The sequence below is a fragment of the Geospiza fortis genome, unplaced genomic scaffold (assembly GCF_000277835.1).
Source record: "Geospiza fortis unplaced genomic scaffold, GeoFor_1.0 scaffold197, whole genome shotgun sequence".
NCBI classification, from domain to species: Eukaryota; Metazoa; Chordata; class Aves; order Passeriformes; family Thraupidae; genus Geospiza; species Geospiza fortis.
In genome coordinates this window covers 245630-264961 of record NW_005054538.1, presented here as the reverse complement: position 1 = coordinate 264961, position 19332 = coordinate 245630, and the positions used below count along the sequence as shown (strand labels likewise).

The 19332-nt window shown below is 38.3% G+C and overlaps 1 protein-coding gene across 1 annotated transcript in view; it reads right to left on the bottom strand.

The window, feature by feature from the left end:
• ITGA9 (integrin subunit alpha 9) overlaps positions 1 to 19332 on the bottom strand; it is a 232764-nt gene that overhangs the window by 81988 nt on the left and 131444 nt on the right. The window contains exon 18 of the mRNA XM_005429306.2: positions 11129 to 11279. Within this exon, the coding sequence (XP_005429363.1) occupies positions 11129 to 11279 (151 nt within the window). The remainder of the gene's footprint in view (positions 1 to 11128; positions 11280 to 19332) is intronic.

Here is a 19332-nt window from a genome sequence, read left to right as displayed (position 1 = left end):
CAGAATGGGAAAAATCCATGATCCACATAAACCAAAGCATGGCAAAAAGGCAGTATCTTATCATCACTTAGTTTGCCAATCAAGACAAAACCTTTGTTCATAAAACTTTGAAGACATGCCTTTTAAAAGCACTGCACTGGCTAGCCAATACACCAATATAGTACCAAGCATAAGGCAACTTCTATGTGCTAAACCATGTCCTCCCAAGTTCCACATATAAAAACATAGTAAAATGAAAACTAAGGGAAAAATCAGTTTGACTCCACAGTGATATATTTAAAAAGCAATCATATGAACTAGTACACAAAGTATCTCTGACACACATTAGGCTAAATTCTGAAGTAATTGAGATTGTACTATTCCCACAAAAAGGCTTTTCTCTATAAAACTGCAGAAAATCTGTTTGATTAAATGCCTGTTCAGACATAATCTAATTATCTAGAAAACTTAAGACTCAAGAATAAGAATGTGCAGAATTATACACTGTTCCTGTATTCTTCATATCCTGACATGTATATCCAAAATATATACGCTGTTGAAATCTGTCAAATGTATTGCATTTGATTACACCTTTATTTGAAGGAATTGTGGATGAATGTGTATTTTTTTAATCTTCATTATTCCCTCCTTATCTGTGCATAGGATTATTATGATAAGCTTAATAACAAGAGTGCATTCTTGTGTATATGAGTCCATGCTCTCCAAAAACCCAGGGAAGAATCAGACAAGGAAATCATTGGGAGAGAAAAGGGCTCTGGGGTAAGCTTTCCTTCATCTCACTTCACATGTAGATACATGTATACATGTAAACATATATCACACATATGTATTTCACACTACTAAATTGTGGCTGCATGCACTATTAACACAGATATTGTTTTTTAATTATTATAGAGATATACTCTAGTGGTTTGATTCTGGCTGGATGCCAGGTGCTCACCAAAGACACTATATCACTACCCTCCTCAACAGGGCAAGGGAGAGAAAATACAACATATGGCTGATGTCTTGAATAAGGACTGGGAAAGATCACTCATTGATAACCATCACCAGCAAAACAGACTCAACTGTGGGGAAATTATCGAGTGGGGAAGTCAGTTGAATTTACTACAAATCAAAATCGGAGAAGGATAATGAGAAGTAAAACAAATCTTAAAAAAACCTTCTCTCTACCTTTCCCTCCTTGCTGGGCTCAGGCTCCTGCTGTCCGAGCAGCACAGGGAGATGGGGAATGGGAGTTATGGTCAGCTCATCACATGCTGTTTCTGCTGTTGGGCCCTGTTTCATGCCTTAAGTTTTAGCTTTCATATTTTCCAGATTCTGGACTGCATCAGTATATAACTCTGAACTTCATATAAAATGTTAGCAAGTTCTCTTCACAGTTTAGTTAGACAAAACAATCTTTTTCCAGCCCAAGAACCAAGGACACCATTGCAGCCTCAGGCCCAAAAACTATAAACAGTGAATTGAGGAGAGCAATCTGGGAGGATGGGACTTCATAATATGAAGTTGTAATTGGACAATTAACCCCAATATATAGATGGACCAAAACTTATAAAAGTGTGAAAACGTGTGACCTGTCATCCATCTTGGGTGTAGCCATGGCCAGGCTCTTGTACTGCCCAAGGTATATCCTTCAAAGGCCTTCTTAATAAATACCTACTTTAATCCTTTAACACTGTCTAGCCTCTGTTCTGGGTAGCCTCTCAAGGCATCATGCTCAGGGAAAGAAGTCCTTCCCCTGCTACAGGATGGGGTTCCTCCTACAGGAGAATGTTCTCGATGAAGTTCTCCAACATGAGTCCTTCTCATGGGCTACAGTTCTTCACAAACTGCTCCAGCATGGGTCCCTTCCACTGCGTGCAGTCCTTCAAACCGTCTGCTACAACTGTGGGTCCCCCACAAGGTCACAAGTCCTGCTCTAGTGTGGGCTCCTTTCTCCATGGGTCTGCAGATCCCTGGCAGGACACTGCCCAAGCATGGGTTTCCTATGGGGTCACAGCCATTTGGGCATCCACTTGCTGCAGTGTGGGGCACAGCTGCTTCACACGTGGGCTGCACGGAAATCTCAGCTCTGGCATCTAGAGCACTTCTTGTCCCTCCTTCTCCACACACTTTGGTGTCTGCAGAGTTGCTCCTCTCACATGTTCTCACTCTTCTCTGGCCACAATTACTTCTACATAGTAACTTTTTTCCTGCTTAAATATCTTATCGCAGATGTGTTACCACCATCTCAGACTGCCTTGGCCTTGACCAGCAGCGGGTCTGTCGTGGAGTCAACTGACATCCAGCAGCTTCTTTGAGAAGCCACTCCTATAGCCCTCCCTGCTACCATGCAAATCCAACAGTTATACACATTTTTATTCAACAACAAAAACATATTTTTAAAACATACTGTTCCAAAAATTAAAAACAGGAAACAAAAGGCAGAAATCAAACAAATTAGCCAATATTTTTTTCTAGTGGTACTTATGAAAGCATGCATAATATATGCCCAGATATACTGTAAGATGAACTTCTGTGTATAAGGTTTCAGTTATAATGAATATTGGTGTATTCAACTGCAACACAGCTATTGACTCTTAGTGTTACAATGAAATGCCTAAATTCACAATGAGTTCAGGAAATAAATTCAAGTATCATCAATTACACAAAGTTTGAAAAAGTAAACTAAAACCCTTACAAATACAAACACATCCCCCCAAACTCGAATACACTAAACCCAAATACATAATGAGGAATACAATCAATAAAATCAAGCCTTACCCTACCCTTCCGTCCTTTCCATCCTTCACTGGTAGTAATTTTCAAGTGTAAAGAATAACATTAAGGTAATAACAATGATAATGAGTTTGGCACTGGACATTTTCCTGGAATTTGTAAATCTTAGCTCAACATAAAATTGCCCAGCAAACAAGGCCAAATCTGAAATCCCAGGAAATGCCTCCTTGAAACGCACATAGGTTTGGGGATCTTGGTCTTTCTCTTTCTCTTTCAGAAACTCAGAGACAGTGCGCATCAGGATATCTTCCCCAAAAACCCTTCTAACATCATGAGTACCTTGGAAACTAGGGACAATGCTGAAATGGAAAGGTATAACCCATTACCTACTGCACTTGGATATTGAAACAGACTTATTTAAAATATATTTTTCTTTCTTTAAAATAAAATTTTAGCAGATCATTTGTAAGGCTTTATGATGTACTACACTACTTTATAGAGCAGTTTTTTAATGCACTTCTCCTTTTTCCTTGCTAAGTGGAATTCACTGTGTCTGCAGATTGTTATGGCCAGAATTCATGTGCAGGATTTCTGGCCTCCTCCCAAAGGTAGGCTGCAAAAGTGCTGCCATCTAGGAATGTGCCTGGCTCAGCATCCCCTGCAGCTTGCCTGGGTGGGGGGGTCCACAGTGAAGAGGTGGTCTCCTGCTCACCCCCACAGCCTGCAACGAAGCCAGCTGAAATACTTCTCACTCTTCCTTCCTGCTGTGCTCAATGTCTCTGGTTTTGATGAAATGCCACAGGAAGCTCCCTCTCAAAAAAACCAAAAGCCACAAACCAAAACTGGATTTGGGGCCACCTTCAGATGGAGTTTAACATTCCTGCTCCTGCTAACAGGAAGACAGATATAAAACCCATTGACAGGAAAGTTTGTGATTTTGTAAGCGGTACTTTGATTTTTAGCTAAAAACTTTTCACAACCTTACTCATGTTTTTGACTGTGTAGCTGGGTTTTTTTTAGTCTTTCCACAGCAACACTGTCATTGACTTCAGAGAGGCTATACCTGAAGTATGCCACATGATCATGTCTTGTGTTTAATAAGATTAAAGAGGGTTTGGGTTTTATCCTATCAGCTTCACAGGAGAAAACTAAACAACTAGGTGAAAGAGAATAACTGACACTTCCAGCCACTACAGAAGACCATGACTTCAACATTCTAAAGGACTAAGCAATGCAAATAAGTATAAATATATATACACATACATATTATCTGTGTAATATACATGTTCATATATACTGCAAAGACAGATATATATATTTGTTTACAATTCTATTGGATTTTACACCAGGGGTGTCATTTATCTTCTGACAGCATCACAGATGCCTATTAGAAAAGTGACCAACAGAAACTCCTGCCTAAACAGAATTGACCTTTCACACCAGAAACTCAATAAACTTAAAGCTTCAAATAACAACAAAAATAACCCCCTATTTCTTGCTGTAATGAAAGCCACGGAAAGCTGTGCAAATTAATTCTTATTTAGGTCTTTTGCACAGGATGTCTAAGTCCAGACAATTTTAAGCCTCATCCTAAGAACACAGGAGATGAACCCTGCCCCACAGATTTTTCACCTCAAACATTGGCAAGTCTTTGTCCATTGAATTTAAGAGCAAAACATGATAATGAAGTGAGACACTGGGACAGGAAAGTCACTGGTGATCTTTGGGATGCATAGGGACAGCATTACCTTTAAATAAGCATATCCAAGATAAGTATATTGAGTTCACTATATACTGGGCTCTATCTTCTGTGAAGGGTTTTTACCTTTCTCCTAGTAATGCAGTTTACCAAAATAATAGTCTAGATAGGGGTGGCTGGATCTGAACAACACAGGCAGCTAAATCTCTTTGCCAAAGCCCTCTCCCATGACTTGGTACTGCTGGCTCCAAGCTCTGTGCAGCTCCTGAAAATGTGCAGGGAGAAGCAGCTTGGCTGGTGAGCTATGGGCCACTCAGAGACTGAAACAGGGTGAACAGCTACTGGCTGTGGCTCATGAAGCCCTTCTCCACCTCCTTGAAGAAGTCTCCTAAGTTAACTGCTTAGACTCTCATTTTCCCTACCTTACCTGGATGGAAACCAGGACCTCTGCTGATGTCCAGACATGGAGAAATGCCACATTGCATGGTACATCTTTTCAGTATGATGATCTACACCAGCAGATGGGTCAGGATTCACTGTAAATGGTCTTTGCTGTAGCACAGACTGCCTTCTAAACCCTCAAAAAAAGTACATCTCACATGACTGTATTCATCCACACAGCTGTTCCTCCTTTAGAAAATCATTCCCCTGTCAGACCTGTGAGAAGGGCAGAACTAGGCAATCACATAAAACCTTCCTTAATAATCTGAGCCACACAAAGCATCCCAGGATCTTTCTCAAAACCACTATACACATATATATATATATGATCGTAGATTCATCAAAGTTGGAAAAGATGTCCAAGATAAACAGTCAAATTAAAAATCATTATGAGCTACTTCCAGGACAAACACTTTCCACACTGTGTAACCCAAAGCACAGCCCCACAATATCAGCATAAAACTTCTCAATGTATGTAAAAATCAAACTCACACAGGTTCTTCCAACTCTGAGCAGAACCAGATTTAATGTCCTGTAAAATCACAGCTTCTAAACACCTTCCATTCAGAATTATTCCAAAAGACTTGAGGATTTTTCATTCTATTAATTCAGTTAATGTTTTTGGGAAAAAAATAAAGCAATAAAAATTATTTATATATTTACATCTCTAGATATGCAAACCCCATATATGCCCCAAATATCATTATCTCTCAGATCTACATGATAAATCATAGTATAGGAGAAAAATTTAAAAGGCTCAAATTGCTACTAACTACATGAATAAACCAAATCTACAATGCTCATTCTCTGATGATAGGAATGATAAAAGAATCCCAAGTGGAAAGTTTGGATCAACAGTCCAGCCTTCAATTCCTGCCTGCTGTGAGTAGGGGTGTACTACATAACACTTACACCGATCCTGACCTGAAAAAACACTGCTCTTTACTTATCCCTAGGGAACGAGAAAAGTTGGGGGTTTCATTGAGCATTCACAGAAAAAGAAAATTAAAATAAACAATGAAGTCTAATAACTTGAGCCACACACATTTTTTTCTTCATAGTTAAGAAAGTGGACAATTCTACGCCAGGGATACAAAACATTTTGGTCCACTCTGGAGCAACAGTTGACCATTAGATTTGCAAAAACAGAGAGGCAACATATGGCATGGCTACAGTCACACTACTCATATTCCCAAGACCTGGCAATAAAAGCTTTTGCTTTCCTGGCAAACGGTTCAAATCTCTTCATGTAAGTGATATATGACTTGGGCAATCTTTCAGATGCACTTGTTCAAGGGGTCAGAGCTTCCATACTACTTGGCATCACTCTGATCCTCTGTCGGAGTGGTTTACAGGAGCTAGTCGAACATACTACATGCAAAACCAGCAGGATTAAATCAGAACACTTACTTATTAAAATAAAGATTTCTGCTAGCAAGCTTTAAAAGGTTTCTGCTAACAAGTTAGATGTGAATTGAGACAGATCATGTTAACTCATTTGCCAGAGGATCCCGATGCAAAACTGCTTTTTGCTTTTATATATTCTTCACATGTACTTGTAGCTCTGTAGCCTATTATTGTATACCTAAATAGATTCGTAGCTAGTATTTTAACTGCTCTATTAGATGGAAAGACAAAACACATTCCTAGGTCCCAATCCTATTTTTGCTTCTCCTGAGAACCAAGGTTGAGTGCCACTTTCCCATAAACAACTAATGAGGAAGGGGAGCTTTAAAAGAGCATTGAACCAAAAGGGGGAATTACCTCATCACTTGTGTCTCTAACTGGGAATTCTTGCCAATTATGCTAATTTGCTAAACTTATAAAACTGTACTCACTTTATGTCATGGGTGTATCTTCAGCACACTTTGGTATCTTGTGCACTTGAGGGGATCCTTTAAAAAGTTAGGTGCATTTTATCACCTAACCATGATTTTAGGGCTCAGAAAAAGGCATGAACCCAAAGGGGCAGCAACTGCTAGAAAAACAGAGATAATGAATACCCAGGACCTAAATTTTCTTCCAGCGGCCCAAAAGGGAGCCTATATCTTTGTTTTTTGTGTTCTGTCTTCTCCATGCCAGACTTAAGACTCTGGGACTAAGTTTGATCAGTGTGGGAATCTGGAGCAAAAGAATTCCAATTTGGAAAAAGTTGAACTCTGTCTTCATCTGCAGCCCTCCTGGGCAATCCTAGTCAAGAGATGCCAGCAAGAGCTCTGGGAGTGAGGAAGAAGAGTGAGTTCTTATCCAAACTGCATGACCTCCCTAGTAACATAGAGAGTATCGCATTATTCATCAGAAGTGAAACCCCAGAGCCTGTATGCAGCATGACTATGGTTATCAGCAATATTCATACTCCACAACAGCGTTTCAGGTACATGCTTACAAAAGAATCGTGGGCAACTACTGCATCCAAAGAAACCACAACCTCACTGTTAGCCCTGCCCTGGCCTGGCCCTGCTAACTTCACTCACCTCTTGCTTGGCAAAAGCTGTTTTGAGAAGCAGCAGGTATGTTACACACAGCTGGTTTTGGATACTGGAAGGATGTCTGAAATGTAGGAACAATCTACATCAGGGAATGACGTTCAGCAATGGAATCTCCTGATCCACTCTCTCCAAAACCAATTCTGGATTAGCTGAGAGATTCCTATCAGCCCTTGCAGAAAAGGGAGACATTAATGCTATACACTCTTTTACTGTTACTATAGTAAATATGCTCGGTTTATACTATTGCTATAAAATCTCATGCCATAGCTGAGCTCATTTAATAGAGACATGGCTCTGCCATACACATTTACTGTCACTGCCAGCAAGCTATTTCTGCAACTGTACTGGAAATATCCCTCTGCACTGAGCAGCAGCTAATAATGGTTAGCAAAGTGCCTATTCCTGACATACATCTTCAGAAAAACAACACAAGCCAGGAGGTAATTCCAGCAGAAGTAAAATGGTGTAGAAATTAGTAGCAATAGCTTTGTATTCTTTTTCCAGGCTCAGCACACTGCAACACTGCATTCTTTGATAGGAAAGTTGTATCAGCTCTGTTACGTGGACTTTTCGGACTCTGAAATAGAATGCTTTCCTAAAGCTGAATTAAATTTAAGGAAGAATAAATTTTCAGATGAAAAAAAGTATTTTAAAATCTACTGTACACAGAAGAGGGGACTAAGATTTCTTTGCCAACACAATAAAGTCTAAGCATGCAGGTGAAGCGTCTTTCTTGCCTTCTATTTTTTTTAAAGAACATATATTTCAAAAGTAATACTTTTCTCAGTGGACACATTTTGAAATTTACTGCAGTGCTGTACTCTATGCACCTGTAAAAAAACCCTTATCTCATAGAGTGAGGTCTTGAAATGTTGCACAGGAATTGTACCCATAGGACCACAGAGGAATGAGAAATCAGCCCGTGCCACATACTGTGCCTCTTCTGAGAAGAACTATCTGTCAGGAGTAATGTAAAGGGAAGGCTGGGTTTCATCCATGAAATGGAGAGGACTGGCTGCAGCATAATAGGAAAAAATCAGATAGCGGAATAGGTGGAGTCTCCCAAATATCAATCAGCAAATGCTTTTTCAACTTGCAGAGATACAGCAAAGCCTGGAATGTCAGGTTGGAAGGGACCTCAAAGACCATCTGGTCCAACCTTTCTAGGGAAAAGCACAGTCTAAACAAGATGGCCCAGCTCCCTGTCCAGCTGAATCTTAAATGCATCCAGCACTGGGGAATCCACCATTTCCCTGGTGAAATTATTCCATTGGACAACTGATCTTTAGGTGGTGTCTCTATTTACAAAATCTCATGAAATCTCAATCTTCAGGAAGGGAAGAGGGGCTAGCATACTCAGACTCTTCAGGGAACAGTATCATCATCATTCCTGAACTAGGCCACCCCATTGTTTTTCAAACACAAGATGTGGCATTTTGTCTCAGGAACTCTGTTGAAAAATAGCAGCATTAAACTTTTGCACTGTCAGGATTGTAACCAATCCACAGAAAGAAACAAAACTGCACTGGATCCACTACAAGTGTCCCCAGTGGAGTCATAGAAAAACACACAGGGAACTTACAACATCTTGATCAGACTCCAGAGACAGGTTAAAAAAGCTTACTACATGATCATCATTCTCAGAGTCACCTTGCAGAGAAACAATCAAGCAACCACATGAAAGATCTCATTCAATTTCACTTCAGCACTATTTATTAAAAGGCAGATGATACTCAGTGCTTCCTACCGCACAAAGATCTTTTGATTCCAAAATTGCTCCACTAAGGAAAAACTCTAGGTGCTGTCTTTTTTTATTCTGGCTTAATGTTCTGGATTTTTGCTTGGACAATATTCAACAAGGAACAAAATCTGCATAGATGTCAAAGGATGGGAGTAGGTTGTGACACATGGAAACTGATATTTTACCCAAAAAAAACCCCACAAAGAGCTTAGGGAAAATATAAACACTATAAAACACTATAATTGAGGCTATGAGGTCATTATCCAGTTTCTCACCTGAAAAAATTATGAGGCCAATGATATATTATTTTGACCAAAAGCAAAAGCTGAATGAGACAAAGGAAAATAGCTAACATAATCCTTTAACTTGGTTTTCCAAAATTCTTACTGAAATAATGAAATAAATATTTTTAAAAAAACTCAAACCCTATGAAATTAATCATAAGAACATTGGACATCAGATGCTGCTGTTTGCAAGACCTGAGGAAGATGTATGCAGTACTTTTTTTAAAGAAATACTAGCTTCTCTTAGAAGAAAATACACTGAGTAGCGAGATAATACTAGAATGTTAGCTGCTTCCAGAAACTGCTCCTTCTGTGCAGCACTCAGCACAGATGTTTTCAAGTCTTCTATAAACCTAAGCTGAAGGTAAAATATCACCTGAAACAACATAGCTTCTTTCCTCACAGTGTTGAACAAGGAAAATGATGAAGGTAATTGGTATTCCAGTTACTTGGTATGTGCAAAATATGCAAAAAAGAAAAAGGATGACAACAATCTTTTAAAAGAAGAGGCATCAGGCTTTGTTTCTTTTCTAGTGGAAAGGAATGGAAACCCTCTCACTGACGTCAATGAGAACTGGGCCAGACCCTGAAAGTCTTCCCATAAAACTTTCACCATGGAGAAGTTGTACACTGGCATAGGCATTTCTAATTTATCCCCTGCCTTTTCCCTCCTAATAAACTGCACACTTGCAGCACATAATGGCTGAAAATAAAGTTTATAATAAAAAGACAACTCACTGATGCTTGCAACTGTTCAGTCAAAACTGAACACTACGAGAATTAACAGGCATTAAAAATTATGTTTTTTTATTATGTAGTGAGTTAATTTAAGAGGTTTATAATAATTTAAACCTATCATAAAACATGACAAACAATGGCAAAATTTCATTGGTTCAGTGGACCAAGTTAATCTTGAACTTGCAATAATTGTATTACTGTTATTAATATTGTTCTTATGGCTTGCAAAGCAAAGCTCTAGAGGAGAGACAAACGGTGAAAAGCAGGAACAAACAGAGAATGTCACAATCATAGAGCTCTCATTTTGCACAATTATTGTCACATCACTCACACCCAAAAAGCTTTCACAGACATCAGTTTGCAAAAAGCTTGATTCATTACAACACCTTTATTTCTAAATGAACTCCTGCTAATGAAAACATCCAAGTATTTCTACCTAAATGAAAAGAGACTAAAACTCAAAATATTCACCTGACTCCATGTGGATGAAATTAAAAGCACTCTTGGCCTCTTGGATCTAGTAATGTGCCCTGGCCACAACCCAAAGTTACACGAGGATATGAGCAAAGAACAAGCCTTGTATCTTGATTTCAACAAGGAGAAAGTCTAGAAGCCCAGATCAAGAGATAACCAGGACTGCTGGGTGTAGTGTGGCACTCAAACAAAAGTTACACTTTGTATTTCAGTACCATTTGGTACCTTATCAGTTTCCAACCAGTCTCCTTCTACATCTTAATACCTCAAACAAACTGTTTCCCTTTTTCATTACTGCACCACAAATAACAGGCATGTGTCTTCTACAGAAATACAGAAGGTGTAATCTATACACTCCCAATCCATAAAGAAAAAGAATCTCATTAAAGAGCCTGAAAGGAATTAAAGTCTAGCATAACCAAAACCAACTTCCAAATGTCTCAGCAGTGTGGACTAGGCCATCCTCTAGTCCATTCTTAATTTGTAATTAAATTGGCTTAAAGTTAAGAGACTTGCTTGCAGTGAGATTAGCCTTTCTTACCTTTTGCCACATTTTGATGAAGAAGAGCTCTCCAGAAAAATTGAAGAAAACATTGGTGTCATAGGCATCATCACCAGTGTTGGAGATGAAAATGTTAAGTGAGATGTTCCTCACTGCTCCCAGGGCCAGGTAGGCAGTTCTGTCATCAACACTGTAGGCAGAAATAGTTACATTGGTATAACTCTGGTAAACTTTCACCCTCTGATCTTGCTTTCTTCTGCTACAGAAGTGTCACAACTCAACTGTTTAAAAGCTCAGCAGTCAGAAGTTCAGGAATGTGCTGCACTGCATAGTGCAGAGGGCCATACTAGGAATGAACAGCTCCTGACTCAGGGTTCTGACACTGTATTTTGGGACTGTAGGAAAACCCTATGATTCCCACATAAAACTATTTCACACACCCTACTTTGTGTGATAATAAATTAGTTGAAAACTGTAAAGTAATTGTGCAGGAAAAATGCAACAACTGCAAGATATTGTGCCTACATTCAAATCCACAAGCTATTACAGTTTGTATCTCAATAATTCAGACTTATTCCAGCAACTGTCTGAAAGTCTTCTTAGAGTTATGCTATGGATAGAAAAAAATCGAAAACAGGCTCAATTAAAATCCAGAAACTGATGTAAATGAAAAAAAAAAGTGTGGAAATAGCAACAAATTACCACTGAATGTGCCTAATCTTTCTTTAGATGTTTATGCTGGACCTAACATGGTGGAGTCATCTTCTGTAAGTGGAATATCAAGGGTAACAGCTATATATCATGAATCAACACACTGCTGCAATATGGCATCACAGATTACGTACAAACACAGACATGCACACATAGAGGTAAATATAGATATTCATGCACACACATTTATTATTTGGTATTTAATCCTTCTAGGCTGTTCAGAAAATGAGTTAACAAGTAAGAATAAAGGCTAAAAATAAATCACAAGAATATACAGTATCAATGCACAGATTTGCAGGTCTTAAAAGTAACAGTAAAAGATAATATGAAATATACCGGGTGTTCATTTAAAAATTAGCAGAAACAGACAAGTATTAAATTTGGTGTTTGTCATAGCTGGACTCTAGAACCATTCGTACATCCTGAAGAAACAGAGGAAATGCCACAGAGAAAATACTGAGTAGCTTGTCAGAAATGGACAAAGAACTCCAGGGAACAAGGCAGGGAGATGCTCACAATTATTTCCTCTAGAGTACAGCTAGCCCAAAAGCAAGAAGGAACCACTTTTCATTCACCTAATTTCTATAAAGCTGTTCCAGTGACATACACATTGGCACACACCACACTTCTGCTTATCAGCAGTTCTCTGAAGATGGCTGGTGTGTAGGCCAAGAGCTCTGTTTAAAGGCAGCCTGACCCTCCACTGCTAGCAGTCCTCTGACAGCCTTCTTCATGCTACTGAAGCCGGGGCATTTGCATAAAAGTGGAGTTTCTGGAAATGCATTGCTTATAAACTGTTCAGCATCTTCTGCCAATCAAAGCTGTATCAGACATCCAAAGGCAGAGCTTGCTGGACTCCATTTGCCTGTGTTTATCAAGAAGTTTCAAAATGTGGGTTTCTGATGATACATACCAAATCTAGTGAATGAGAAGTTTGGAAGAATATTATCTAGACTCCGGTTTTAAGCTGATGGCTATGGACTGTGAGTGTAACTTCACCATGTAATGTAAGCAATATTTGAAGCATATTTGTTTCCTTTATTTATTTCATTTATGATCACCTTCATTTATTAAGTCAAAAATTATGGCTTACAGTTCAATGACAGCTTATTATGAGGAAGATAGAAGTATCCAGGAAATGTGTCTGCTTTCTCACACTTAAAATCAACTGCAAACACTGACCCATCCTATTGATAAATGGACATTTTGCTTTCAAAATATTTGTTTATTCTCAGAAACCAATTATCAGCGCAAATAAAGATTTGCAAAAGTGTATGTAGTACAGGATTGACTGCAAAACTAATTCAAATTGTTGCTCTTTATGTACCAAATTAATGGCTCATGTATATGGGAATACTTGAAAGCATTTAACCTTTTGGCACCAATTTCAACACTTACTGTTGACAAACAAATGATGAAGATGCTAAGCAATCTGCTGGGATTTTCTAATAATCAAAAGTGCATGCTTGTAAGCAAAAAAAAAAAAAAAAAAAAAACCCAAGCATTTAATACTGTGAATTATTTCTCATGAACTTTATAATCTCACTTCTTCCAATCACTTCAAAACTTAATCATCATCTGTTATACTCATTAGTAGAATCTGGAAGTATTGCTCCAGTAAGCAAAGGAACATTACAAGCTCTTTATCCTATGTAGAGTTGATATTAAATGCAATGTATGCTACAGAATGTTCTCTGAATTGGTAGTAGCAGAACTTTCAGATTTAACATAAAGTGAAGACAATTGAGAATACTCTCCTTCCTAATGAATAATTAAAAATTCTCATAATAAAATCATACTTAAAACTGACCCCACAAAAATAATTCAAAAATTAATACCAGTGAGTTTTGTCACTCCTTTCTAAAGCTACCACTTTGTTGTTCCAAGTCTATCATATAAAAATTATCTCAGCAGAGACATTTATCTCAACAAAGAAAAAATCCACCTTTAAAAGCACTCTGCAGATGCTCCTATTTAAAATTTACACACTAATAAACTCAAAAAAATCTCACTGATTTTAGGCTGGCACGTGAGTTCAGTTTGCCCTCTGAAAGCCTGTAAATCCCATAAGATGATGCTCTAAATCCTATTTTAAAAGATCAGCTTTCTGAGTCATTGAATTTGTGTACATCTGGAATGCATCAGGTCCACTTGCAGTGTACTCCCATTTACAGGGGAGCTTCCAAGCCCTGTTGGCTGCTTGAGAGTAATGTCACAAGTGCAGAAGCCTGCTGGGGTGCTGGAACAGCTCTATTGCCAGCCTGGTGCCATCCTCCTCCAGCACCTGCCACACATTAAGCACCCTCGCTGCCAAGTCAAAATATATTAACTAAAGAATTTGTTGTCACCTTTCAGAAACAAGAAAACAGACTAGTTACCCCTTCATCTCAATAAGGTTTGTCAAACAACTTAGGAAACCCAATCAAGCAATAACTTTTTGTTTATATTTTCATATATGAGAACTACAAAACTGCCAACATTCTCAGCATGATCCTTGTAACCTCACTCACACAAAGGAAGAAAGGCTAAAACAAACAAACAAACAACCCCAAACAAAAACAAGCCAAACAAAAAAACCCACAAAAACCAGAACAAAAATCAAAACAAAACCAACCAACCAAACAAAAAAAAGGAAAAAAGAAAAGTAAAGAAAGAAAGTCAGAAAATATCAAGAAATAAACAGTTAATTGGACAGAATACCACCACCTTGTTACATTAGGTACTACACCCAAAAAATTAACTGAGAAAAAGTTCTGGGCAGACTGTAGATGTATGTATTTATTATATATAGGCAAACATATTTGTATACACATACATACAGATGCCTGAAGATGTCAAGTTATCAATGTCTGCATGGAAAGAAAAAAAAAAGTTTTAAATTCAGAAGTACTAAGTACTTCCAGCTTTCATTCACATGATCCAAACTTGCAAGTAACAAGCAATTCTAAAAATCAGGCTCCAAATTTCTGCCCTAACTTTAAATTCACTGACAGTGATAATACACATCAAATGTAAACAGATATTTAATTTATGTCTGAAGTGATTAAGAAAAGGAAAGCAAATTCCAGGATAAAACAAATAGCTTTTTTGCATGCTTTAATGCTCTAATTGTCAATGTCCACACCATATCATTGCATTATGGTCAGTGAGGGAAGAAAGACCATCTGAGAAAGACAAACTGAAAAGATCTGCAATCTTCATTTCTCCACCCCTCAAGATGTTGCTTTTTATTAACATGTGTCAGTGGATGCATAATCTGCATTCCAAATGGTGTGCAGGGACATTTTCTCTATTTCATATTTAATTTCTCTATTTCAACAGGGTGATTTTTTTTAAAAAGTGAGAAGGCATTCAGCACTTACTCTCAGTCTGTGCAGATCATGCATAGGGCAAAGAATGTGGCAGGGTCACACTTACCCTTTTATCTGGGTCACTGACTTTCCCTTTTGTATTGGGAACCTTTCTTTCCTTATAGCAAATTAGCACCTACATAGATAAATCATCATTACTGCTCAATAGACAGTGGAAGTTACAACTATAGTCAATTAGACTGCAAATGGGTAAAAATGTTTCAAACAACTGAAGTCCAATCTGTCCTCCAACTCCATCAGATGAAAATAAAGAGCCCCACCTTTTGCTTTTAAATCAATAAAAGGTGTAAATCAACAGTGTTGCTATGACACATCCAAACAGATTTCTACCTTCACCAACCAGCACTACAGTTGGTTTTTGTAGTTACTAGGATAATTAAATATTAATTTTGTCTCCACAGATTCTTTTTACATCAACCCTGAATACCTTTCTTCTGTTTGTTTTTTTTTTTAATTGCAGGCCTCAGGGTTAGTTGAACTGAGGAGGAGTTTTTGCAAATACTTAAACCTCAAGGGCCATTGAAAAGCTGAAATCCTCAGTTGATCTGGGAATTCATTTGATATCTCAGTGCAAAACTGAGAGGTAGCAGCCCTATACACAAATATAAACCAAATAACACATTTTTATCTATGATTTCTGGATTCTTTCCATTCAGGTTCTGCAATAATTTGACAAGTTGATACAAAACTTCTGTAGCACATTTTTCAAATCAGGTACCTAATATCTGATAATGTGCCTACTGAACCAGAGGGAGTCCTTCTGCTGATTTTAATAGGTCCATGAGCATATTCATCCCTGGATCTATACACATAACTTGCAAACACTCAGTTTTGCAGTTGTATAGATAGTTCCTATGTGAAATCGTTGCAGTTTTGGAGACAGACGAGTGACAAGACACACCGGGTTTATGCAGCAAGAGCCAACATTTATCGAAGGGCATCTTCTTTTATAGGAGCTTTGAATTTCCCACTCTTACATCTATGATTGATTAAGCATCTTAACTCTGCCCAGCTCACTGGCCAATTATATGGGTGCATTCATGGTTCAAAGGGATTGGCTGAGGTCCTCTGTTTGAACTTGAATCCGGCCTATCAGTAGCATACCCGGGGACTTGTTTACTTCCATTATCTAATGAACTAGGCTGGTTGAGTTGGTGTCTGTTATGCCAAATTATCTCTGCAGCTATAGACCAGCTGTAGCTCTCACATGAAATTACTCACTCTTCAATAATATAAATAATATGCTTATAAACTTCAATAGAGTTGTAAGCTCAAAGTCTGAAAGTCATGCACACTCTCCTTTGTCTTTTCAGACAGGCTTGGGTTAAGTACTTCGATATTACATCCTAAAACATCACATTAAATCATTTACCTGCTTATCATATACAGAGCCATGCATAAGACAAAAGAGGTCACAGAAATAAAAGAAGTGTTGGCATAAAAAATGTTAATCCTCTAGTAAGTCAGAGAAGGAATATATATGGAAAAAAAGCAAAACCAATCTTCTGAGAACTGACCAGACAATACTGGAAAATACTTTTTCTTCATAAATAATTATTTCATTAAAATGGAAACATTCTAATTGAGGAAGTTTTTGACAGACTGGAATTTTGTCTGTTCTCTGGCTAATTTCAGAGGAACAAATGGAAGGAAAAACAGCCCAATGCACAAACTTGACCTTTTAATTGGAAAAGGACATTTCTCAAAAATCCCATTTTATAAGAGAACTTTTGAAAGTGTTCACTTCAACTCAATTAAAGTCATAACCAGAAAAACTTAAAAATTTCTGCAAAATGCACCTGTCACTCCTTTGGCTTCCTATAACTTTTGCTTCCAATTACACATTTCCAAAAAAAACACCAATTTTAAGCAGTATACACAGAACCCACCCGAGCCAGTCTGTAGGAGAGGAACATAAATTTAAGCCTAATGAATGGTGGCCTTTGAAGATGCTCTAAACCAACATGAAACCAAGCTGCTACTTCCCAATAGCCAAACATCAGTCAGAAGCGCTCGGATGGATAAGCAGTTTTGTTCTAATAATGGATAAAAGGTAACCTCATGTCAAATAAATGTATGAAAGACAGACCTCCTCTTTAAACCTTCTTAGGAATAGCAATATTTATTGCAGTATTTTCTATCATGGGGGCTCATAGTCCTATGCTTACAATCTGATTTACTTATCATACACACAGCTTGTGCTGGAACACAGCAGCTACACAACATTCACAACATCATCTTTCTTTCTTCTTGTACTGTTTGTTTTTGGTAAAGCTGCTCTATTCATTGCAACACACAGGTTGTCAGTGTATATACACAGCCATACAGGATTTCCTTCTTAGGTGTATCTCACATGGAAGCAACCATCCATTCTGCTCTGGTCTTTTTAGCTAGCTTGTTTCTTATGGCTGGAGGAAAGTCCATTTTATCAAACAAACACCCTCACTGTTCCTCAAATGTCTTAGCACTTTTCACCTGATTCCTATTACATCCTAAAAAGGCTTGATAACTGGCCTTTGCAGAGCCAGTCAGATGGACAGGCATCAGATCAGGAGCTGAAACTGCATTGGTATGTCAGACAACACCTCCCTCAGCAATTTCAGGTTCTTCTTAAAAGACCAGAGAGCTTTTCTCCCACATAAAGTACCAAATTAATGGATACAAGATTTTAAAGGCTAGGGAGATATAAACATCTGGGAAATACCTACTTCAGAGTTTGCCTCAGCACATCTTGAGGACAAAGACACAGCTTAGCCTCTAAACAAGCATCTACAAGAGGATCAATAAAAATGTGCTAGTTGCTGCAGAAACATGATAGAAAAGACATTTATTGTGCTGATAGAACAGAATAAGGCATTAAAGTCAAATGATAGGTAATAAATATGTTTTTAAGACTAAAAAATATTTGACAAAAACAATTAACATAACATTTTGTTTTTCTGTAGTGAATTGCTAGGGAGGAAACCTGGACCAAGTTATGGTCAAAAAAACCAAAGTTTACTGCAAAATATTCTATTCCTATTTCTCTTACAGTTTCAGGTTACGTCATTGAAGTTACCCATACACAATAAATACATACATTCTTTACACTGAAACACTTTTCAGTATCTTCCTTTAGAAATCACTAACACCACTATCCACAGGGTATAACTGCATGGATAACACTAGATTTTGCCATTTCCTATGGCATCTGCAAGACTCAACACTGGAGAATTCTTGAAGGGGATGAACCATGTTTCTGTGCCATGCTGCCAAAATTTCATATATTTATTCTTTAAGAAAAATTGATTTGAGAACAGTCATGACTGGAAAGATGAAATGCCTCTCTTCTGCTCCTTCAGTTTCTCCTAACACTGCCTTCATCAAGTCCCCAGCACACTCCATGGCTACTTTTTCCTTATTCTTAATTGCCATCTGTAGTTTCAGGCTAGCAACACTCATACTCCTATGAGAAAATCCAGGCCAACCACTGGAAAGAACATTTGTAGCAATACTAGCACACACCACTGTAGCTGTTCCTACAGACTAGCTCATAACATCTACCATAAAGAGTTCAATTCTCACAGTTTGCTTTGCCAGGTCCAGTCTTCCCCTCTTGTGAAGTTGCTTGTTCTTGCTGCCACAGGTGGCATCAGTGAGAGGCACGGAGTCCCACCAGCAAGTTTCCAGCCACTATGCTAGAGCATGCCCATAACCCTCTCTACTCAGATGTTTCCATGTTGAAGAAAGGCTGATTTTGTTGAAGCAGTTTTGCTTACGTTACAGAGAGGATTTACCTCAAGAAAAGTCAGAACACTAAAGAAAAGATGGTTGGGATTTCTAAAGGTCAGAAAACCCATTCTGATCCTCCTCAACACACAACTCAACACAGCAACAAATGAGGTCAGCAGGGACCTTATCCAAATTAGTCCTAAAACCCAGGATGGCAGAGCACACCATCTCAGCACATCTTATTCCTGAGCAGCATGAACTGCCTATACAAGAAGGTTTTTTCAAATCTCTGGTCTGAACCGGCCAAGCCACAGTTCATGACCTTTACCCTGCTTACCATCTGTCACAAGCAACAAGATTGCTGGCTTCTTTGTTCAGCAATCCCTTTAGGAAGCTGGGATGGGTTGCATGCAAACTGATGCTAATGACGGTGCACGTGCCTTAAAGAGA